At 42.0% G+C, this 22,318-nt stretch overlaps 1 protein-coding gene across 1 annotated transcript in view; it reads right to left on the reverse strand.

Moving 5' to 3' along the window:
• Positions 1 to 20,558, reverse strand: part of shmt2 (serine hydroxymethyltransferase 2) — a 30,019-nt gene extending 9,461 nt beyond the window's left edge. The window contains exons 1-7 of the mRNA XM_008115087.3: positions 20,407 to 20,558; positions 14,798 to 14,989; positions 10,278 to 10,357; positions 7,325 to 7,525; positions 6,077 to 6,158; positions 1,898 to 2,020; positions 901 to 1,040 (exon numbers count right to left, since the gene is read on the reverse strand). Of these exons, the coding sequence (XP_008113294.1) occupies positions 901 to 1,040; positions 1,898 to 2,020; positions 6,077 to 6,158; positions 7,325 to 7,525; positions 10,278 to 10,357; positions 14,798 to 14,989; positions 20,407 to 20,439 (851 nt within the window). The 5' untranslated portion in view covers positions 20,440 to 20,558. The remainder of the gene's footprint in view (positions 1 to 900; positions 1,041 to 1,897; positions 2,021 to 6,076; positions 6,159 to 7,324; positions 7,526 to 10,277; positions 10,358 to 14,797; positions 14,990 to 20,406) is intronic.
• Positions 20,559 to 22,318: the final 1,760 nt, after the last annotated feature.

The raw sequence follows: 22,318 nt of genomic DNA on the forward strand, positions 1-22,318 counted from the left end.
CTCCATTTCTAAGCTTAAGAGCTGGCGTTATCCATAGACACCTCCAAGGTCATGTGGCCGGCATGACTGCATGGACCGCCGTTACCTTCCCACCAGAGCAGTACCTATTGATCTACTCACATTGGCATGTTTTCGAACTGCTAGGTTGGCAGAAGCTGGAGCTAACAGTGGGCGCTCACTCCGCTCCCGGGATTTGAACCTGGGATCTTTCGGTCTGTAAATTCAGCAGCTCAGTGCTTTAACACACTTCACCACCGGGGCTCCTTACTTGGAAGTATAACAGGATTTAAAACAATGGTTTTCAGCCTGTGGGTTCCGAGGTGTTTTGGTCTACAACTTCCAGAAATGCCAGCCAGTTTACCAGCTGTTAGGATTTCTGGGAGTTAAAGGCCAAAACATCTGGGAACCCACAGGTTGAGAACCACTGGTTTAAAATAATATTAAATTGCCATCCTTCCTGGTGAATGTGTAACTTTATGAAGACAATGAAGTCTATCCTTCTAGTGCAACTGGACTCAAGCACATGTCATTCATTTCATGTTGCTCAGAGCTGATGAGCTTGTTTTCTCCTGCCCTGGAGACTAGGACACAGAACTATGGCTTCAAACTACAGGAAAGGAAATACCACCTGAACATGAGGAAGAACTTCCTAACTGAGAGAGCTGTTCAGCAGTGGAACTCTCTGCCCCGGAGTGTGGTGGAGGCTCCTTCTGTGGAGGCTTTTAAGCAGAGGCTGGATGGCCATTAGTTGTGGGTGCTTTGAATGAGATTTTCCTGCTTCTTGGCGGGGGGTTGGACTGGATGGCCCATGAGGTCTCTTCCAACTCTATGATTCGATGTGAGTTGGAGCCCCTGAAGGAACATAAGCCCCCTCTCTGAGAATGGAGAAGTGACACATACCTTGCTCCTCGTAGCGTCTTGTGAGTCGTGCTGGTAACCAAGTCAGCATAGTCAAATGGAGATGGAATGACTTTGGCTGCCACCAGGCCACTGATGTGAGCCATGTCAGCCAACATATAGGCCTTTACTTCTTCGCACACCTGGCAGAAAAGGACAAATCAGTCTCCTGCTCAGAGCTCAGAAGTAACTCATTAGGAATAATGAAGTGCTTGTAATTATCTCCTTTTCCCAGTTACATTGGCTATAAAAATAATGTAAAATACAATAATAATAAATAATAACTTATGTACAAATTCCATGGTGTATATATCTCAATGTAATTTGTTTAATTACTTTTTTGTAATTACAGGCTGTGTGTGGCTTTACTATTTAGGTATGTGAAGCAACATACATTCCGTAGATGATGAAGTAACTCAAAAAGTCAGTTACACTACAAAAGGAGTTAGGCTGTCTCTCAGTGTTTTAGAATCACAAAGCACCGAATTACACTAACCAAATGCCATTTTAAAATGTAGCTAAAGAATATCTGAGGTTGTTGTGAGTTATACCTCACAACTTCTAAGGATGCCTGGCACAGATGTGGGTGAAACATCAGGAGAGAACGCTTCTGGAAATCTCACAGCAACCCTCTGATTCTGGCCATGAAAGCCTTCGACAACACATTAAAGAATATCTATTTTACTTATTAGTCGCTTCTTTTAATATGTAAATAGAATGCAATTTATTATTTGAGGGCCCTTGGAACTATAACTATAGCTAACTGCTTTAAAAACTTTGTTCACTTACACTCCCTTGACCATTAATTTCAAGCAAGAGTTACCATCCACCCCAGTATACTGGAAAGCGCAGTGTCTTACATACCAAAAAACAGTAAAACTCAGACTTCCCATTGAACCTTATTACACAGAGTAAAGGCAAAGAAACAGAGCATTCCTGCTGCCACCACCCATTGTACAGGTCTGTTTCGTTTTCCCATTGCCTCCCCTCCCACTTGTACCTTCTTGATGCGGGCGTAGTCAATGAGGCGAGCGTAGGCGCTGGTGCCCGCAATTATGATGCGTGGGCGGAAGAGTCGGGCAGTGATTTCCAGCTGATCATAATCTATTAGCCCTGTCTTCGGCTGGAGGAAAGAATGAGGCGGAGAAGAGCAATAGGTCAGTGCATGAGAATTAAGGCACTAACATCCTTCTTCCACAAGCAAACCTGCATAAACACTTAGACATATTTCTTATAAAAGCCGTCAGCAACTGGCAACCATCACACCAAATCTAGGCCACATATGAACTCTGGCATCTTGGGAGTTTCCAAAACAGTTTGGGTGGGCGGCACACATCCTACACACTGCAGTTTGCCAATCCCTAGTCCATGTTCACCAATTGCTGGAAACAATTTGGCAATTTCCCATTGTAGAATTCATTACTCTATCCATAATCTTCTTGGGCCAAAGATAATCAGTAAGCAAAGTGCACCTGAGAAGCAAGAGGTCAAAGATACTGTGAGGGTGGTGTGGGACCAAGTTGTGATAAATAATTAATATATATATATATACACACACACACACACACACACACACACACACACACACACACACACAGAGTAGAGTCTCACTAATCCAAGCCTCGCTTATCCAAGCCTCTGGATTATCCAAGCCATTTTTGTAGTCAATGTTTTCAATGTATCGTGATATTTTGGTGCTAAATTCATAAATACAGTAATTACAACATAACATTACTGCGTATTGAACTACTTTTTCTGTCAAATTTGTTGTATAACATGATGTTTTGGTGCTTAATTTGTAAAATCATAACCTAATTTGATGTTTAATAGGCTTTTCCTTAATCCCTCCTTATTATCCAAGATATTCGCTTATCCAAGCTTCTGCCGGCCCATTTAGCTTGGATAAGTGAGACTCTACTGTATATATATATATAAAAAAAACTAGCTGTGCCCGGCCACGCGTTGCTGTGGCGAAGTGTGATGGTATGGGAAATAAAGTATTGAGGAATTGGTGGTAGTTAAGGTAAAGGGTAAAGGTTTTCTCCTGACATTGAGTCCAGTTGTGTCCGACTGCACACTGAAGTGGATTATATGGCAGTGTGGAGTCAAGATAATTCAGTTCAAAGCAGATAATATAAGATTATAAATGGGTTATATAGCTGTGTGGAAGGGCCTTGAGTCTACACTGCCATATAATACAATTCAAATCTGATAATCTGTATTTTATAGGCAGTGTGGAAAAGGCCTAAGTGAGGCCTAACTCTGCCTGTCCCCTGGGCTGAGTGGGTTGCTAGGAGACCAAGTGGGCGGAGCTTAGCCTTCTAACTGGCAGCAATTAGATAAAAACAATTATTCCTCTCCCTCTAATTAGGACTTTATCTTTCTTTTATTTTTGTTGTATGAACCTAGAGGCATGGATGAGGGGTTGTGTTGCCAAGTTTAGTGTTTCTGGGATGTGTAGTTTTGTTGTTTTGTCCTAGGCCGAAATTTCATTACCCTTTTATATATATAGATGGTTACAAAAATCAAATTTAGTGATTTCAATGAATATTATGCCAATTGTGCACAACTGCCAGATGATTCCTTGTATCTTTTCATAATATAAGCTGCAGTATTTACCGCTTGTCTATAATTTATTTTGAGAGCAATGTGGTGTTACCCTATTTCCCCTAAAATAAGACATCCCCAGAAAATAAGACCTAGTAGAGGTTTTGCTGAATTGCTAAATAAAAGGCCTCCCCCGAAAGTAAGACCTAGCAAAGTTTTTGTTTGGAAGCATGCCTAATGAACAGAACACCAGAGCATGCAGGATCGGTAAATGTACGTACCATAGAGTGTTGTACATGGAAATATTGATAGTAACAAGAAATTCTTGATAGGATTCACAGTTTGTCTGGTTATGCTGGTTTGTGATGACAACTACTGTACAGTATATAATAAATGTTCATTTTCTTGTTCAACAATAAATGTGAGTTCTGCTTCATGGAAAAACAAGACATCCCCTGAAAGTAAGACCTAGCGCATCTTTGGGAGCAAAAATTAATATAAGACACTGTCTTATTTTCGGGGAACATGGTATATGCTGGACTAAAACACTGAGACCAAAAGGGTTCAAATCCCCACTTGGCCATACAAACACACTGGAAAGCACTGGGTGACACTATATTCTTTCCACCTCCGAGGAAGGCAAAGGCAAACTGCCCCTGACTAAACATTGCCAGGAAAACCCTAGAAAATGGTGGCCATGATTGTGTCATGGTTTGAGCAGTGGGAGAGAACTGGTAAACCAGTGTCTACATCCATGCCAACCCAATGGAAACCTACTGGGTGATCTTGGGTAAATCACACACTCAGACTCAGAGGAAGGCCGTGGTAAACCTTATTTAAATAAACCTTGCCAAGAAAAGTTAGTCAACTTGAAGGTATATAACAACAAAAAAGACTGGAATATAAATTAAAGAAACACATCATGATGAAGCTGCTGGCTGATTCTATCGATTATATTACTTTCAGAACTTTACATTTACAAACAAAACTCCCAATTCTCATCAGCCCAAGTCAGCTTGGTCAATGTTCAAAGAGGGCTTCAGGAGTATTTCCAGTTCCTACTATTCCTTTGTTTATTGATGAGGCTATGTTTATTGGAACTCATTCCAACAATATCTGCAGGGCACAAGTTCCCTATTGAGAGAAAATAACCCTTTTTCTTGAAAAAAAAAAAGCAGCAGCTAAAATTCTTATCAACCTTGGTTGCTTTATCACAACACACACAAAGCCTTGAACACAGTATGAAGAAGATGATCACATGAAATTGCTCAATATGAAAGTCACCTTTTTGTGCATCCAGTCCTTTTTGTAGCTTCTGAGTGTCAAGCAAAGTCCCTTTGCATCCCTTGCTACCTTGAGATGCTTGGCTTGGACATGTTGGTAGCTCCTTGTGCATGGAAAACATGGGCTCTTGCCTCTGAGCTATGATCATATTCCAAAAGCCAGGACACACTCACACACACATGAATGAGTTAACACTTCACTACAGCTTGGAAATGTTTGGGGAGGTGGGGTTGGACTAAAACTTCCAGAATGTTGCAGCCAGACAGTGACATTCTAAAAAATAACATTTCTAAGCTATGTATTTTATACACAATTATGGAGGAACAACATCTTGTACATCTTGGTTCCCTTTGTGGGAGAAAAGCAGGATACAGATAAAGATTTATTATTATTTATTATTATTACATCTTCCTGGCTGCTTTGAATCCCCAGAGGAGAAAAAGTGGGGTAGAAATAATAATAATAATAATGACAAAGTTCTGGAACACAACACACCAGACATCACAGTTGTGGAAAAGAAAAAGGTTTGGATCATTGATGTTGCCATTCCAGGTGACAGTCACATTGACGAAAAACAACAGGAAAAACTCAGCTGCTATCAGGACCTCAAGATTGAACTTCCCAGTGATGATCGGCACATTGGGTGCCGTGCCAAAAGATCTCAGCCAGCATTTGGAAACAATAGACATTGACAAAATTACCATCTGCCAACTGTAAAAGGCCACCCTAATGGGATCTGGGCACATCATCCGAAAATACATCACACAGTCCTAGACACTTGGGAAGTGTTCGACTTGTGATTTTGTGATATGAAAGCCAGCATATCTATCTTGTTTGCTGTGTCATACAATGTTGTTGTGTCAATAATAACAATAATGCCTAAAGACCTTGGCCTGCACTTAAACACAATTGGCGCTGACAAAATTACCACCTGCCAGCTGCAGAAGGCCACCTTACTGGGATCTACACACATCATTCGCCGATACATCACACAGTCCTAGACGACACTTGGGAAGTATCCGACATGTGATCCAATACAACAGCCAGCAGAGTGTCTGCTGTGGACTCATCTTGCTGTGTTTCAAATAATAATAATAATAATAATAATAATAATAATAATAAGCTGATTTTAGCTTCACCAATTGGCTATGTCTCTTTATCCCTCCCTCCGCCCCCAAGTAAGGTGGCCACTCTGAGGTTTGCACTTTGGGGCACTTGGGCATATTCACATCCTCTCAACATGCTTCCTGTAGACCTATTAACTTCCTCCTTCTTGGCCCCATGAAAATGACCAAGAACAGACCAGGACATACATGCACACAAACCTATTTCCTTTTTGTTCACTTACATTTAGTTTGTAGGGCATGGACTCAAAGAAGATAGACGTAGCTGAGATGCGCTTGACATCCGACATGTACCCATGTGTCAGGCTGCCAGGGAAATAAAAGACAGGTCGTCCGAAAGGAGTGCAAGCAAAACTCTGTACAACAGATCCAGCAAAATTTCTTCAACTCAGACGGTTTCACCAATTGGCTATGTCTCTTCATCCCTCCCTCCGCCCCCAAGTAAGGTGGCCACTCTGAGGTTTGAGAGAGATATCTGTATGACCTGGATATATTTGACAATTTACAGAAGGCACAGCATGACCCCTGAAGAGATAAGGCACCTTCTCCTCAACATCTTCCCTGATAAGAGGGGAAAACAAACTTTTCCACAGGCTAGGTGAAAATCTATCGCTACAATAAACTATTTCCCTTAGGCAATTTCTGCCCAACATAGAATATTTATCCGATGAAGAATCTCACTTCCTGTCTGAAAGCCAGCATGGTGTAGTAGTGACTAGAGTGTTGGACTATGACTCTGGAGGCCAGGTTTCGAATTCACACTGAGCCATGGAAACCCACCCCATAACCCTGGGCAAGACATACTTCCTTAGCCTCAGAGTAAGGCAAAGTCAAACCCTCTCTGAACAGATCTTACAAAAAAGAAACCCTGTGATAGATTTGGTTTAAAATCACCATAAATCAGAAATGACTTGAAGGCACACAACAACTATTGAGGAGTGGGGGGGGGGGGGAGGAAACAAAGACCACCCTCAAACCCATATATCCTATAGCACAGGCATGGCAAACTTCGGCCCTCCAGGTGTTTTGGACTTCAGCTCTCAGAAATCCAAGGCATTTTACCAGCTGTTAGGAATTGAGGGCCGAAGTTTGCCCATGCCTGCTATAGCATCTTTAGTTCTACCATTGCTATCTCCCTTTCCAAAGCAATGCCAATCACTTCTCCCTTTATTACATTTGCAGCCACAGGCAAACTTGGGCCTTCCAAGTTTTGTGGACTTCAGAATTCTTAACAACCAGTAAGCTGGCTGAGATTTCCGAGAGTTGAAGTCCAAAACACCTGGAGGGATGAAGTTTAACCATGCCTGACTTAGTTCCTTCTTCAGCCATCAGCAGTCATGTTGACAGAAGGTTAATGGGAGTCCAATACACCTGGAGACAACAGGTTGGGGAATGCTGTTTCAGGAATCCCAGTAAAAAAGAAAGTTCCTTAGGCTCCCTAACACACATTGCAGCTTTTAACTGGTACATACTGGCCCCCGTCGGGGAGATCGAGACCCATGAGTCGTTCGTGAGGCTGCAGCAAAGCTGTGTAGGCAGCAAAGTTGGCAGGGGAGCCGGAGTAGGGCTGGACATTCACCCCCCAGCGCTCGGGATCCAGGTCAAAGGCTTCAAGGGCACGGCGTTCACAAAGCAGCTCAATGCGGTCAACCACCTCAGCTCCACCATAATACCTGTTGTTGGGACATAAATGGGAAAGATAAACTTGAAGACTTCACCACCATCACAATCTCTGAGCTGGAAAAAAACAAAGACAAAAATTCTATCTATTTCCTCCTTGATATTATAAAATACTAACATACCTGGTGGTGGCGCAGTGTGTTAAAGCGCTGAGCTGCTGAACTTGCAGACAAAGCGCTGAGCTGCTGAACTTGCAGACCAAAAGGTCCCAGGTTCAAATCCCGGGAGCGGAATGAGCACCCGCTGTTAGCCCCAGCTCCTGCCAACCTAGCAGTTCGAAAACATGCCAATGTGAGTAGATCAATAGGTACCGCTCCGGTGGGAGGGTAACGGCGCTCCATGCAGTCATGCCAACCACATGACTTTGGAGGTGTCTACGGACAACGCCGGCTCTTCAGCTTAGAAATGGAGATGAGCACCAACCCCCAGAGTCGGTCACGACTGGACTTAACGTCAGGGGAAAACCTTTACCTTTACCTTAACATACCTACCCATTGTTGTCTGGGTGCCAGAGGGGCCGCTACCCACCTGCTTTTATCCCTTATTTCTCTTTACCTTCCCATACCTTTTCCCCTTTCCTCTCTCTTCCTTCCCTTTTCCCCATCCCCATTTTCCCTCTTCTACTTTACCTTATTTTACCTTATTTTTCTCTTGCTTTCTTTACTTCCCCTCTCCTTTCTCCCTTCTCCAGCTCTAAGAGGGCTTCCCTTTTCTGCTGTGGCCCCCCGACTGTGGAATTCACTGCCCATTGAAATTAGGCAGGCCCCACTTTGCTAGCCTTTAAGAAATACTTAAAAACATGGCTCTTCCGTTGTGCCTTTGGAGAGTAACTGTCATATCTTTCTTCGGTTATTCCCTTGGGATATCTATCCTCTAGACTGTTCCACTATTTTATGTCCCTGCTCCCCGTGGTTTTATTCATATGTCTTTCTCACCGAGTTTTAACTTAGTGTTCATGTGGCCTGTCCTGGTTTTTATTGCTTTTTCTGAATTTTGGGTTGTAATGTATGTTATTATTTATTGTATTGTTAAACTGTGTTATGATATGTTGTTTTATATTCTGTCATATTGTATGGTTTTGGGCATGGCCCCATGTAAGCCGCCCCGAGTCCCCATTGGGGAGATGGTGGCGGGGTATAAATAAAGTATTATTATTATTATTATTCCCTCACAATGTCTCTATGGCAACACAGCTCTCTTTGTGTCTCTTTCCTTCCTTCCTCACTTCCCATCATATACATGTCACCTTTCTTTCCAGGTGATATCACAGAGGGCCACTTCACCTAGCAAAAGCCAATCATTCGCCTAGCAACAGCCAATCAAGTGACATCACAGAGGGCCACTCAGCTAGCAACAGCCATTGTGGTACAAACAAGACAGACATACTTTGACTTTTAGCTAGATAGATAAAGCAACAATACCTTTTCCAAAGCCTTCTGCTCTCCCTTCTCTACACAGAAGGAACCCATCACTGACTGACACCACCCTCCACTGCCATATTCTTTTCCCTGATTGGAAGTGTCTGCTGTGCTGTCTCTTTCCATTCCTAATATGTAATCTGAACAAAATTGGCCACTTTGGCTACCGCCTACCACCATCGTTGAGTATTAGATCATGGCCCCAGACCCTGTTCAGTTCTCTTTTGTTAGACCCATTATGAGTGAAGTTAATTCTTCATGGAAAAGCAAAAACCAGGATCCTTCCACACTGCCCAATTAATTTCCCACTACACAATACTATGATTTTACTCAGCTAACTCCTACGGGTATGAACATCCATCAAAGGCATACTTCAATGCCCAAAAGTGTCAGGAAGCTTGGCCAACTGTTAGTAATTATGGGAGATGAAGTCTAAATAACCTGGAGAACCAAAGGTTGGGAACCACTGCACCAAAGGAATTCTCTAGCTGCTAATTCTAAACTACTAATCCCAAAATTCCATAGGATGTTTCCATGGTAGTAAAAGTGGGATCATGATGCTATAATTATGAAGTGTGAAAGGCTTACAGTTACATAAGGTAAAGGTTTCCCCTCGACATTAAGTCTAATAGAGTCTGTCTCTGGGAGGTGCTCATCTCCATTTCTAAACTGAAGAACCAGTGTTGTTCGTAGACACCTCTTAGGTCATGTGGCTGGCATGACTGTATGCAGCGCCGTTACTTTCCCTATTGATCTACTCACATTTGCATGTTTTTGAATTGCTAGGTTGGCAGAAGCTGGGGCTAACAGCGGGAGCTCACCCTGCTCCCCAAATTCGAACCAGCTACCTTTCAGTCAGCACATTCTGCAGCTTAGCGGTTTAACCCGCTGAACCACCGCAGCCCCACAAATAAACAGGTGCATACCGGGGAAAATTCAGTTCAATTTTCTCCTTATACTCTTAGAAAGCAGCTTAAAAAATATTCACAGGAATTTTCAAGAGTGGATGAAAGAGGAGAAAAACTAATTTCTTCACCCCACTCTTTCCCAATATGGACACTGGCACCTTATATAAAATTTGATCTTTCTACTGATTCCCCCAGCAATTTGTCTTATTTTTCTCAGCTCCTGTCTTATATACTAAGTCTCCCCTGATACCATCAGGTATTATTCACTAAATTTAAAATGTAACAAATCAATACATGATCAGAATATATGCTGCAGCATCTAGCACACTAGAGCTTGCCTACTTCTGTTCCACTGTGATGCAGTACTGCATTAGAATATAATGCTTTATTCAGCTTATCCTACCCTAAAATGGCCTTACCTTTTGCCAGGGTAGCCCTCTGAATATTTGTTGTTAAGGCAAGAGCCCAGGGCTTCCAGAGCAGCTCGACTGCAAAAATTCTGGAATCAAAGTGAAAGAGACAGAGGCAAAACAGAGAGAAGGAGGACAAAATAGAATTACTCACATCCACATGACAGAACAGTAGAAAAACTCAAACTCCCTATACCCCAAGTCTAAAAAGAGCAATTGTAGCCATGTAGAACGGGAAAACCTGGACTGGGCCTATCGAAGAGCATTATCCATTCCACACTGAAATGCATCCCCTTTACAATACTATTTTCTGCAACATCAGCATGGTGAGGGTGAGTGGAGAAGCAAGGAGGAGATGTAAGGAACTTCAAATTCTCCTTTTTCTATGTATTTTGGTCCTGATTCAAATCCAGAGGAGAATTAAAATACTACAGCCATCACCCCACATTTATGAATTTGATTATTCATGGATTTGATACAAATATTTTCTCTAGGTCCTCTGGCGGCGAGACTCTGGTCAACTTCCTCCAGGTATGATGGAGACTATAGAAATCTCTAGAGCAGTGGTTCCCAACCTGTGGGCCCGTGAGACCTAAAATAAGGTCCGCGAGACATATGGGGAAAATCAGCCCTAGATTATTAAATATGGTTTTCTGTGGGTGAACAGATTGCGACTACTGAATGGCATATGATCTGTATCAGAAACGAGAGCTGATGTGGTCTATCCAATGCAATTTTCTGAATCAGCACCCCAAATAACCAAACAGAATCTAAAGTTGACCAAAAACAGATTCATAACCCTTTTGGTAATAATGTTGGAGAGTGGTCCCTGGTCAGGTGGTCCTTGGTCAAAGTGATCCCTGGTCAAAAAAAGGTTGGGAACCACTGCTCTAAAGAGAACACATCTCTAGGAATCTGTAGATCATCCAAGCGATGCAATCACCAGATTCAAGCAGAGGTTGACCACAGAATCATACTGAAAAAATAAATAATTCCTAGAAAGCTATTTTCTCATGTAAAAGAAGCAGTTTATTTGTGTTGTAGAAGGCTTTCATGGCCAGAATTGCTGTGTGTTTTCCAGGCTGAATGGCCATGTTCCAGTAACATTCTCTCCTGACATTTCGCCCACATCTATAGCAACCATCCACAGAAGTTGTGAGGTCTGCTGGAAACCAGGCAAGTGGGGTTTATATATCTGTGGAATGTCCAGGGTAGGAGAAAGAACCCTTGTCTGCTTGAGGCAAGTGTGAATGTTGCAAATGGCCACTGAATAGCCTTGCAGCTTCAAAGCCTGGCTGCTTACTGTTTGGGAGAATCCTTTGTTGGGAGGTGTCAGCTGGCCCTGATTGTTTTCTGTCTGGAATTCCTCTGTTTTCTGAGTGTTGTTCTTTATTTACTGTCCTGATTTTAGAGTTTTTAATACTGGTAGCCAGATTTTGTTCATTTTCATGGTTTACTCCTTTCTGTAGAAATTGTCCACATGCTTGTGAATTTCAATGGCTTCTATGTGTAGAAGCTGCCAGGCTATTCTAACAACCACCATGTCAGACTACACAAACAAACATGTGGATAATTTCGACAGAAAGGAGGAAACCATGAAAATGAATAAAATCTGGCTACCAGTATTAAAAACACTCTAAAATCATGACAGTAAATAAAGAACAACACTAAAAAACAGGGGAAATCCAGGCATGAAACAATCAGAGACAGCTAACACCTCCCAATAAAGATTCCACCAGGCAGGAAGAAGTCAGGCTTTGAAGCCACAAAACTATTCAATGCTAATCAAGCTGGCCAATTGCAACATTCACACTTGCGTCAAACAGACAAGAGTTCTTTCTCCCACCCTGGACCTTCCACAGATATATAAACCTCATTTGCCTAGTTTTCAACAGACCTCACAACCTCTGAGGATGTGGGTGAAACATCAGGAGATAATGCTTCTGGAACATGGCCATACAGCCCGGAAAACTCAAAGCCACCCAGCAGTTTATTTATTTGCAGTTTTTCACTTCCATAGGAGTTAGATGCCTTTAACACTAGAAAATGAAGAGGGATTACTAAATTTATTTTTAAAAACTTCAATACATAATCACCTGATAATAAAAACGAATACAGAAATCACTAAATTGTGTGAATGTGCTTTCCTTCTGTTCCTGGATTTTTTAAGGCACTGGTTACAGTGGATAAAGGGAAGGAAAAAATTATTCTATTTTATCGTGCCAGCTACCTTTGTGCTAAGTGGCAAAGATCACATCTCTGTATTCCACATTCCTTGGTTCAAATTAACCACGAGACCTCTCTTTTTAAGCTTATAATGACCCTTATGGCCATAGAGCTGCAAGAATAAAGGAAAGTTAAATCCTCCAAAATATTTGATTTTTTAACACATAAAAATGTCAAAAGCTTTTCCAACCTTAGAAAAAATCAACACTGTCGGCCCTACAGCAACATTAAATGCTGAAATATGTTTAGAATCCTGCATTCAATAGTTTCCATTTAAATGAAGTTTTATTTCCCAAATTTATATACCACTTCAAGGCCAATGTTCTGAAAGGGATTGATGTTAAAGGTTGGATAGAGGGGTGGAAGCCAACAACATAAAATAGCAATAATAAAATGCCATTAAAATCTGAAGCAAGATTTTTTTTAAAAAAAAAATTCAGTTTTAACACAGGGCAGCTAGTTCTTCTCTATCATTTATTTCTCAACTGTACATACATCAGATGAATTCTCCAAACTATATATTTGAATTCTGAAGTTTGAATAATTCTGCCTTTGTGTAATATACTAAGAGAGAGCACTATGTCACATCCCCTGTTGAAGACAGTGGCACAAAATCCATCAGGATAAGGTCTTTCTATTTCATAACAAACTTTTTTTGTGGTTTGTCATTTTTTTTGAGGTCCAACATCAATTCTAATATCTTTCCAGTGCTTCATACACACAATAGCAGTAATAATGCTTCTATTAATGCCAGTAGGATCTCAGTCCTATGTGTTGTCTTCAAGTTGCCTATTGGCTTATGGCAGTTTCATGAATTTCATTGGGTTTTCTCAGGCAAAGAAAATGTATGGGTAGTTTTGTCAGTTCCTTTCTCTAAAATGTAACCTACAGTACCTGGTATTTGTTGAGGATGCCCCATCCAAGTACTAAGTAAGCAGACCCCTTTTTATCATGTCAGAAGTGACTTGAGAACACACTGTGAGTCGCTTCTGATATGAGAGAATTGGCTGTTTACAGAGACCTTGCCCAGGGGACGCCTGGATGTGTTACTGGGAGGCTTCTCTCATGTCCCCTACTACATTCCCACTATGTTCGAAAGAAGCTTTTCTAGGCTCCGATTCAGGAAATAATCTCATCTGGGGGAAGGTACATAATAATTCTGTTAAAGGTAAAGGTAAAGGTTTTCCCCAGACATTAAGTCCAGTCATGTCCAACTCTGGGGGTTGGTGCTCATCTCCATTTCTAAGTCGAAGAGTCGGTATTGTCCATGGACACCTCCAAGGTCATGTGGCCAGCATGACTGCATGGAGCGCCGTTACCTTCCCGCTGGAGCGGTACCTATTGATCTACTCACATTTGCATGTTTTTGAAGTGCTAGGTTGGCAGAAGCTGGGGCTAACAGCCAGTGCTCACTCTGCTCCCTGGATTCGAACCTGTGACCTTTCAGTCCGCAAGTTCAGCAGCTCAGCACTTTAACATGCTGAGTCACTGGGGGCCCCTTTATAAGAGTTAATGTCTGCTTAAGAAAAGGTGAAAGGACCCGAGTCCTCCAGATATTTGCTGAACTTCAACTCCCAGCAGCTTTTGCAAACCTGGTCAATGGCAAGATATGTTGGAAATTGCAGTCCAAAAGTTTCCTACTTCAACATCTCCAGCCTAAAGGGTAACTAAAACAACTGTATGTGCATCTTCTAATCTTTCTTAGAGCCCAAAGAAGGATAACCACTCGACACCGAAAGTATTCTTGGGCCGGGCTGTGGCGCAGCTGGCTAGTAACCAGCTGCAATAAATCACTACTGACCGATAGGTCATGAGTTCGAAGTCCGGGTCGGGTTAAGCCCCCGACCATTAAATAGCCCGGCTTGCTGTTGACCTATGCAGCCCCGAAAGACAGTTGCATCTGTCAATTAGGGAAATTTAGGTACGCTTTATGCGGGAGGCTAATTTAACTAATTTACAACATCATAAAAAAAACTGCCAGCAAAACACGAGGAATGGAATGAGAAGTACAGCCACTACTGGACAGTGAAGCAACAGCTCCCCCTGTGGCCGGAATTGTGAAGCTGGAAAAAAATGTTAAATGCCTCTGTGTTTGTCTAGATATGTTGTTTGTCTGTTGGCATTGAATGTTTGCCATATATGTGTTCATTGTAATCCGCCCTGAGTCCCCTTCGGGGTGAGAAGGGCGAAATATAAATACTGTAAATAAATAAAATAAGTATTCAAAGCATACAGTAACCCAACTACCCACTTGTGTCCCATTAAAGGAGTATGGAAGGGGAAAGCATTTTTCCTCTGCTCACCTCTGAGGCAATGAGTTCCAGTCCCCGGCACTGCCGATCCTTCTCTTGCTGCACCAGCTCCCACATCTCTGGGTCACTTTCAGACAAGCTCTCTTGCCCAGTCCAGCCTGGTGTTTCTTTGGCAGACACCGCAGCTGCCTTGCTGTGTTGGGCCCGCAAGCTCCCTGTAGCCTGGCAGCATATCCGCAGGGGCTGGGGAAGGAATTGGTTTAAAGAGAACCTTTAAAAAAATTAGGAAAACCAAGACTCACAACTCCCAAACATTATGGTGAACACATGGAGCCTAACTGATCTGCCAGATTTCTCCATCCACGTTGCAATCGGAGAATCTACTTCAGTCTTCCCATATCTAATACCCTAACAAGTGGACTACAACTCCAAACATCCATAGCCAGCAGCTAGAGATAATAGAGACTACAGTCCCTCTGTTTGAACTGGGATACACATAGAGATGGCATGAATGCATATAGAAACTGACCACATATCAGCTGACAAAGCCAGGATCTCAGCCCATATTCACTATACGCCATGCGAACTCTTGAAGTTGCCAACTGGACCCTCCTAGCACTGTTTTCAGATCTGAATGAGGTAGTTTCCATGCAGAAATAACCTGATCATAGGGGAAGGCAAAGTAGTCATATTACGGTACTCTTCTGTAACCTAAGACACATCATGAGTGCAGAAAATTCGGTAGGTCTTTAAGGGTGAGAAATCTGAGCAAATTATCCATGCAAAACATTACCAACTACTAACATTAAAACCATTTCTTTAAATGAAAGGCAGCAAAAATAACTCAAGTATACAAGCTTGTAAATTTGTTGTTCTCGTAAACTACCCTCCAGTTAATTTCAATTTATGGAAGTCCTCTCCCATGGTTTTCTCAACAAAAACTATTCAGAGATTTTCTCTTGCCTTTGTCTTAGGCTGAGAGAGTGTGGCTTGCCTCAAATCACTCAATGGATTTCTATGACTCATGCCCCTTCTACACTGCCATATAATCCAAATTATCAAATCAGATAATCCACATTATCTGCTTTGAATTGGATTATATGAGTCTACACTGCCATAAAAAAAAAAGGTAAAGGTTTTCCCCTGACGTTAAGTCCAGTCGTGACCGACTCTGGGGATTGGTGCTCATCTCCATTTCTAAGCAGAAGAGCCGGCGTTGTCCGTAGACACCTCCAAGGTCATGTGGCCGGCATGGAGCGCCGTTACCTTCCCGCCGGAGCGGTACCTATTGATCTACTCACATTTGCATGTTTTCGAACTGCTAGGTTGGCAGGAGCTGGGGCTAACATAGAATCAGATAATCTGGATTTTATATGTCAGTGCAGAAGGAGCCTAAGTAGGTATTTGAACCAGAGTCCTAGTCCAACACTTAAATCACTACACCACTCTGGCTCTCTAGCTTGTAAATTGTGGGTGTATGTACCTTCAGGCTGCCTGTAAATCCCCATGGATTTTATAGGATTTCTGATGCAAGGAATACTTAGAGGTGATTGTGCCACTTCCTTCATCTGAAATATAGCCTACAGCACCTGGTATGAATTAGGAGTTTCTCATCCAAGTGCTAACCAGAGCTGATGCTGCTTAGTTTCCAAAATCAGATAGAATCTAGTATCTTTCAGGGTATTTACACCCAGCTTTTAAACTATGTGTGTGTAGTATCACATGGATTAACACAGTTATTCCCAACCTGTGGTCTGTGGACCACCAGTGGTCCCCAAGAACTAAAATATGGTCCGTGGCCTACACCATTGCAATGAGAGAGACTGGTTTTGCAAACCCTCTTATAGTACCGAGGTAACGGGGATGTCGGGAGGGGAGAGGCTGGCTGACTACCCACAAAAGGCACAACAACAAGCTTCCTGACTGCTTCTGCTTCTCCTCCTCCCTCCCCCTGGAAGCCGGGGGGGGGGGGGGGGGGGCTTGGTGTCTTCATTTTAGGCCTGTTCCTGGGGTTATTTGGGATGCTGATTCAGAAAATTGCATTGGATAGACCACATCAGCTCTAGATTACTAAATATGGTTTTCTGTGGGCAAGCAAACAGCGACTACTGCATGGCATATGTTCTGGATCAGAAACTAGAGCTGATGTGGTCTATCCAATGCAATTTTCTGAGGGTTGTTGTGTGTTTTCCAGGCTGTATGGCCATGTTTCAGAAGCATTCTCTCCTGACGTTTTGCCCAGACCTACACCTCACAACCTCTGAGGATGCCTGCCATAGGTGTGAGTGAAACATTAGGAGAGAATGCTTCTGGGACATAGCCATACAGCCTGGAAAACACACAGCAACCCTGTGATTTTGGCCATGAAAGCCTTCGACAACACAGAATTTTCTGAATCAGCACCCCAAATAACTTTGGTCTAAAGTTGACCAAAAACCGATTTGTAATCCTTTTGGTACTAATGTTGAAGAGTGGTCCCTGGTCAAAAAAGGTTGGAAACCACTGGATTGACACGAGAGAGACCTGACAATGATCTTTTAGTTGTTGTCAGACCACAACTCTCGTGATCTCACTTTTGACTATGCTGATGGGGTTTGTAGTCCATATGTATTGTTTATTTGTTTATTTATTTATTATTACTTCTTAATTGAATGCATACATTGCCTTGCTCCTAAGGAGAGATCCAGGACAGCATGTATCGCATCTTGACACCAAACAAGCAGAAACCTAAATGCTCAGAGAGGAAAGCTGGCAGGGTGAAGGAGGCAGTCAGTTTCAAGGCCTGCTGGAACAAAGCTGGCTTTGTGTTGCAGAGGGGCAAGCCGGCTTCATGTGCTCAGAACAGCAGAGGCATAAGCTTCAGTGGCTGAGCTGGCAATTTCGGCAGGGGAAGAAGTTTTGCATGCACGCACACACACATCTTCTCCCCTATGGGTAGGCACTCTTCAAAGCATGCCAGCTGGTCACCACAAATGACAGCCAACAGCCTTTGAAAAGAGGTGGCTTCCTTTCATTTCCCCTCATTTAAAGATGCTTCAACAACTCATAATCTCTGCAGATGATGCAACTCGCTCACTGAAGTTGCATCAGCAAGGAGACCTCAGGAATGCATCAAGTTTGGCAAAGCAGCCAACACATTCCAAACAGCATTTTGAAAATAATGCATTATCTAAACATCAATTTATCTAGAGTGCACACACATATCTATTTGTGTGTTTGTTAAAATATACACAAAGATTTACTTTAAAAACCAGAGTTTTAATTCTGTGGCCAAAGCAGATTTGCTATCTTGTTGTTTTTTTCAAGTTGTACTTATGTTACCTAATCCAGATGCTTAGCCTGCGAATCAGAAAGCAGTTGTCTGGGGGCAGGTCGTCTTATTCAACAAAGCTGTTGCCAAAGTGAAACTTCTGCCAAAGAGACTTTGGTAAAAGTGATAAAGCAGGCAGCACAAGTTGTTTTGTTTTTTGTACCTCTCCCTGCCCTCCCTCTCCCCCCCCCCCCCCCCCAAGGCCTCTTTTGTCATTTCTCTCCCTCTCTGTCCTCAGAGCTGCAATGTCAGATAGGACAGCAAAAGAAAAGAGAGGCTGCAAAAATTAGCCCATAAAAGCCAGCAGAGCGTGGCTTCCCGGAGAGGTTTTCGGCTGATAATAGCGTCTCAGTCCTGAAGATCCAGATAACTCTTCCCAGCGCTCTGTGCCGCAATCCAAGAGCCATTAGACAGAATTAAATACTCATGGAACGACAGAATGGCTCCCCAAAAAGGAGATCTGTGATGTCATCACATCGCCTGCTATAAGCCTCCGGCAGGGATATAAACTCCTTTCCCCCTTGTTTTTCTTTATTTGCACAATTTAACTTTCCCATTGGAAATGGTTGAGGAAAGCAAGAGTATCTGGAAACAGAACTTCATTGGAGGAACAAAACTTTTTTGTTGTGCTGGTTGCAATGGAAAGACATGTGCTGTTTCTGTATCCACATCCTACGTCTTTTCTAATGCATTTGCTCTTGTGTTTTATTTTTTTTAAATGAAATATATTTTTGTATGAATGAAAACTTTTTGCTGTAGTGGTTGCAATGGAAAAACATGACCAGCTGTATCTCCATATGCATCATACACTTTACCTTCATAGTGCCCTTGCCCTTTTTGTCATTAAGAATATTCCCTTTAATATATCTATATCTATAGATATATAGATATAGATATAGATATTTAATGCAACAAAAAACTTTTTATTATGGTGGTTGCAATGCAAACAAGTTACCAGTTTGTTGTCGAAGGTTTTCATGGCCAGAATCACTGGGTTGCTGTGAGACATCCTCTTATCTCTGAGGATGCCTGCCATAGATGTGGGCGAAACATCAGGAGGGAATGCTTCTGGAACATGGCCATACAGCCTGGAAAACTCACAGCAACTAAGTTACCAGTTGCTTCTCCATATGCATTGTACGCTTTGTCCTTTATGTGTTTGCTTTTACTTCTTGTTAATTAAAAAAGTATTAAAGGGTAAAACTCTTGAGTAAAACTTTTGTTGTTGTGATGGTTGCAATAGAAAGAAGAGGCCAGCTGTTTCTCCATTCACATCCTATGCATTGTCTTTTGTAAGACATTTGCTCTTATATCTGTTTCAATATTTTAATACAAATATTAAATATTAATAATATTTAGTATTTTTTCAGTTAAATAAAACTTGTTGTTGCTGCATTGGAGGGGCATCAGTGGGCAAAACTGTTCTGCCCATGGAAATTTAGTATTTTTTAAAGTATTTTTTTCCAGTTAAGTAAAACTTTGTTGCTGTTGCTGTTGTTGTTGTGGTGGTATCAATGGGCAAAAAATGCTCTGCCCATAGAAATGTAGGTTTTTTTAGTATTTTTTCCAGTTAAATAAAACTTTGTTGTTGTTGTATCAGTGGGTGAAAATGCTTGGCCCATAGAAAGTTTTTATTTTTTGAATTTTTTTCCAGTTAAATAACACTATGTTGTTGTTGTTGCTGCTGTTGTATCACTGGGCGAAAAATGCTCTGCTCATAGAAATTTAGTATTTTTAGTAAAAAAAAATCAGTTAAATAAAACTTTCTTGTTACTGCTGTTGTATCAATGGGCAAAAAATGCTCTGCCCATAGAAATTTAGTAATTTTAGTATTTTTTTTTCAGTAAAATAAAACTCATTTAAATAAAACTTTGTTGTTGTTGCATTACAGGCCAAACATTGAGACCCTCCTTCTGCCCCAAATACAAAGGGAAGCCAATGGGACAGGAGGAAGACTAGGATCAGGCCCCACTTTGCACCTGAGAAGGGCAAGCTACCAAAGGCCCTACACCATAGGATTGATGCAGCTCCACATCACTTTAGCTGCCATGGCTCAACGCTATGGAACCTTGGGAGCTGTAGTTTCACCAGGTCTTTAGCCTTCTCTCCCAAAGCATGCCAAACTCCAACCCCTAAGATCCCATAGCACTAAGCCATGGCAGTTCAAGTGGAGCCAATCTGCATTAATTTTACAGTGCAGATGCACCCCATGGAACTCAAGACCCCCTCCCCCAACCCTTTCTGGGTCCTTGCACCCCAAGGAAGCTGATCCCCTTGCAGGAATAGAGATGTAACACTTACATACACACATGCAATACATTCATATATATCCATGCATGCTGCATCTTACCTTGGCTAAGTGCTTAAAAGGAAAAGGCAACATCGCAGGAGCAGAGCAGCACCAAGTCTTGGGCTCAGCTGTTGCTGGCGGGCAAAAGAAGTCCCAGCCAGCCCTAGTGGCAAGCAGGAGGGAGGACCCAGGGCGAGAGGGAGGGAAGCACGTGGGCCGCTCTCCGCCAATGCCAGCCACTACCGGGTGCACAAGGCATCACGGGAAGTGTAGTTTCTTGTGCCCTGGAACGCCTCTCGCAGGGAGAGGAGGGGCCAGGCGCCTGGAGTCTCCTTTCAGTCCAATGCAGGAAAGTGCAACCAAAGCACTCTGCTTGGGGCAAGATAAGGTGGCGATTGCAGACTATTATTACCTTTTTGAATTATTATTTTGGAATGTTTATGGTATTGGCCCGTGCATACATAATGAGATATTCTTGGAGAGGAGATCCAAGTCTAAGCATTAAATGTATTGATGTTTCATATATGCATACCTTAAAACACATAGTTTGGAGGTACAGTAGAGTCTCACTTATCCAACATAAACGGGACGGCGGAATGTTGGATAATAAGGAGGGATTAAGGAAATGCCGATTAAACATCAAATGAAGGTATGATTTTACAAATTAAGCACCAAAACTTCATGTTATACAACAAATTTGACAGAAAAAGTAGTTCAATATGCTATGTAGTAATTACTGTATTTACAAATTAAGCACCAAAATATCACGATGTATTGAAAACATTGACTACAAAAATGCATTGGATAATCCAGAATGTTGGATAAGTGAGTGTTGGATAAGTGAGACTCAACTGTAGTACAGTAGAGTCTCGCTTATCCAACGTAAACGGGCCGGCAGAACGTTGGATAAGCGAATATGTTGGATAATAAGGAGGGATTAAGGAAAAGCCTATTAAACATCAAATTAGGTTATGATTTTACAAATTAAGCACCAAAATATTATATTATACAACAAATTTGACAGAAAATGTAGTTCAATACACAATAATGCTATGTAGTAATTACTATATTTACCAATTTAGCACCAAAATATCACGATGTGTTGAAAACATTGACTACAAAAATGTGTTGGATAATCCAGAACGTTGGATAAGCGAGTGTTGGATAAGTGAGACTCTACTGTAGTATTATACATACAGTATATATTAATAAATCTGGCCATGGTGCAAAAGTTCCATCTACCCGGCCATATGATGCAGTTTGAAACCGAATTATATGGTCTGTGTAGGCCCCTTATACCGGAACCCCTAAACTGCTGAGCTGTGAACTTGCTGACCAACAGGCTGGTGTTTTGAATACAGGGAGCGGAGTGAGCTCCCGCTGTTAGCCCCAGCTTCTGCCAACCTAGCAGTTTGAAAACATGCAAATGTGAGTAGATCAATAGGCACCAGAATAAAATGAATGATTTTCCCTTCCTTGTCCACTAAACTCCGCAACTCTGGCCAAAACCATAACCGGCAGACAAACCAGCAACCACAACTATCCCTTAAAAGTTCATTTTCATTTTTTTATCTTTTTATTTTTAGTCTGTAGATATGTACTGATATGTTTCAGAGCATATGCGGAACAGACCGGCAACAGCAACTCCTCCACAAAGACTATCGTTCCTAACCCTCTGATAAGATGTATCTTTTCTTATAACTTTCTGTCTACTTTATATCCTTTGCTCCCTGCCTTGTTCCTATATGTATCAAATATATATCAAATATATGTATCAGCTATATGATTTCTGCCAAAGCAAGCCACAGAGGTCTTCACTGAGAAATTTCCTGGACAGATGGGGCTGGGCACATCATCCCCTGGCTGCCCCAGACAAAGGTGACAATCAGGACCCACTTTGTGCACATGTGAATCGGCAGATGATTTCTACTCCTGCTCTGATAAGTGCCAGCTGATATTTCTTCAATCAAAT

The sequence above is a fragment of the Anolis carolinensis genome, chromosome 2 (assembly GCF_035594765.1).
Source record: "Anolis carolinensis isolate JA03-04 chromosome 2, rAnoCar3.1.pri, whole genome shotgun sequence".
Lineage (NCBI taxonomy): Eukaryota > Metazoa > Chordata > Lepidosauria > Squamata > Dactyloidae > Anolis > Anolis carolinensis.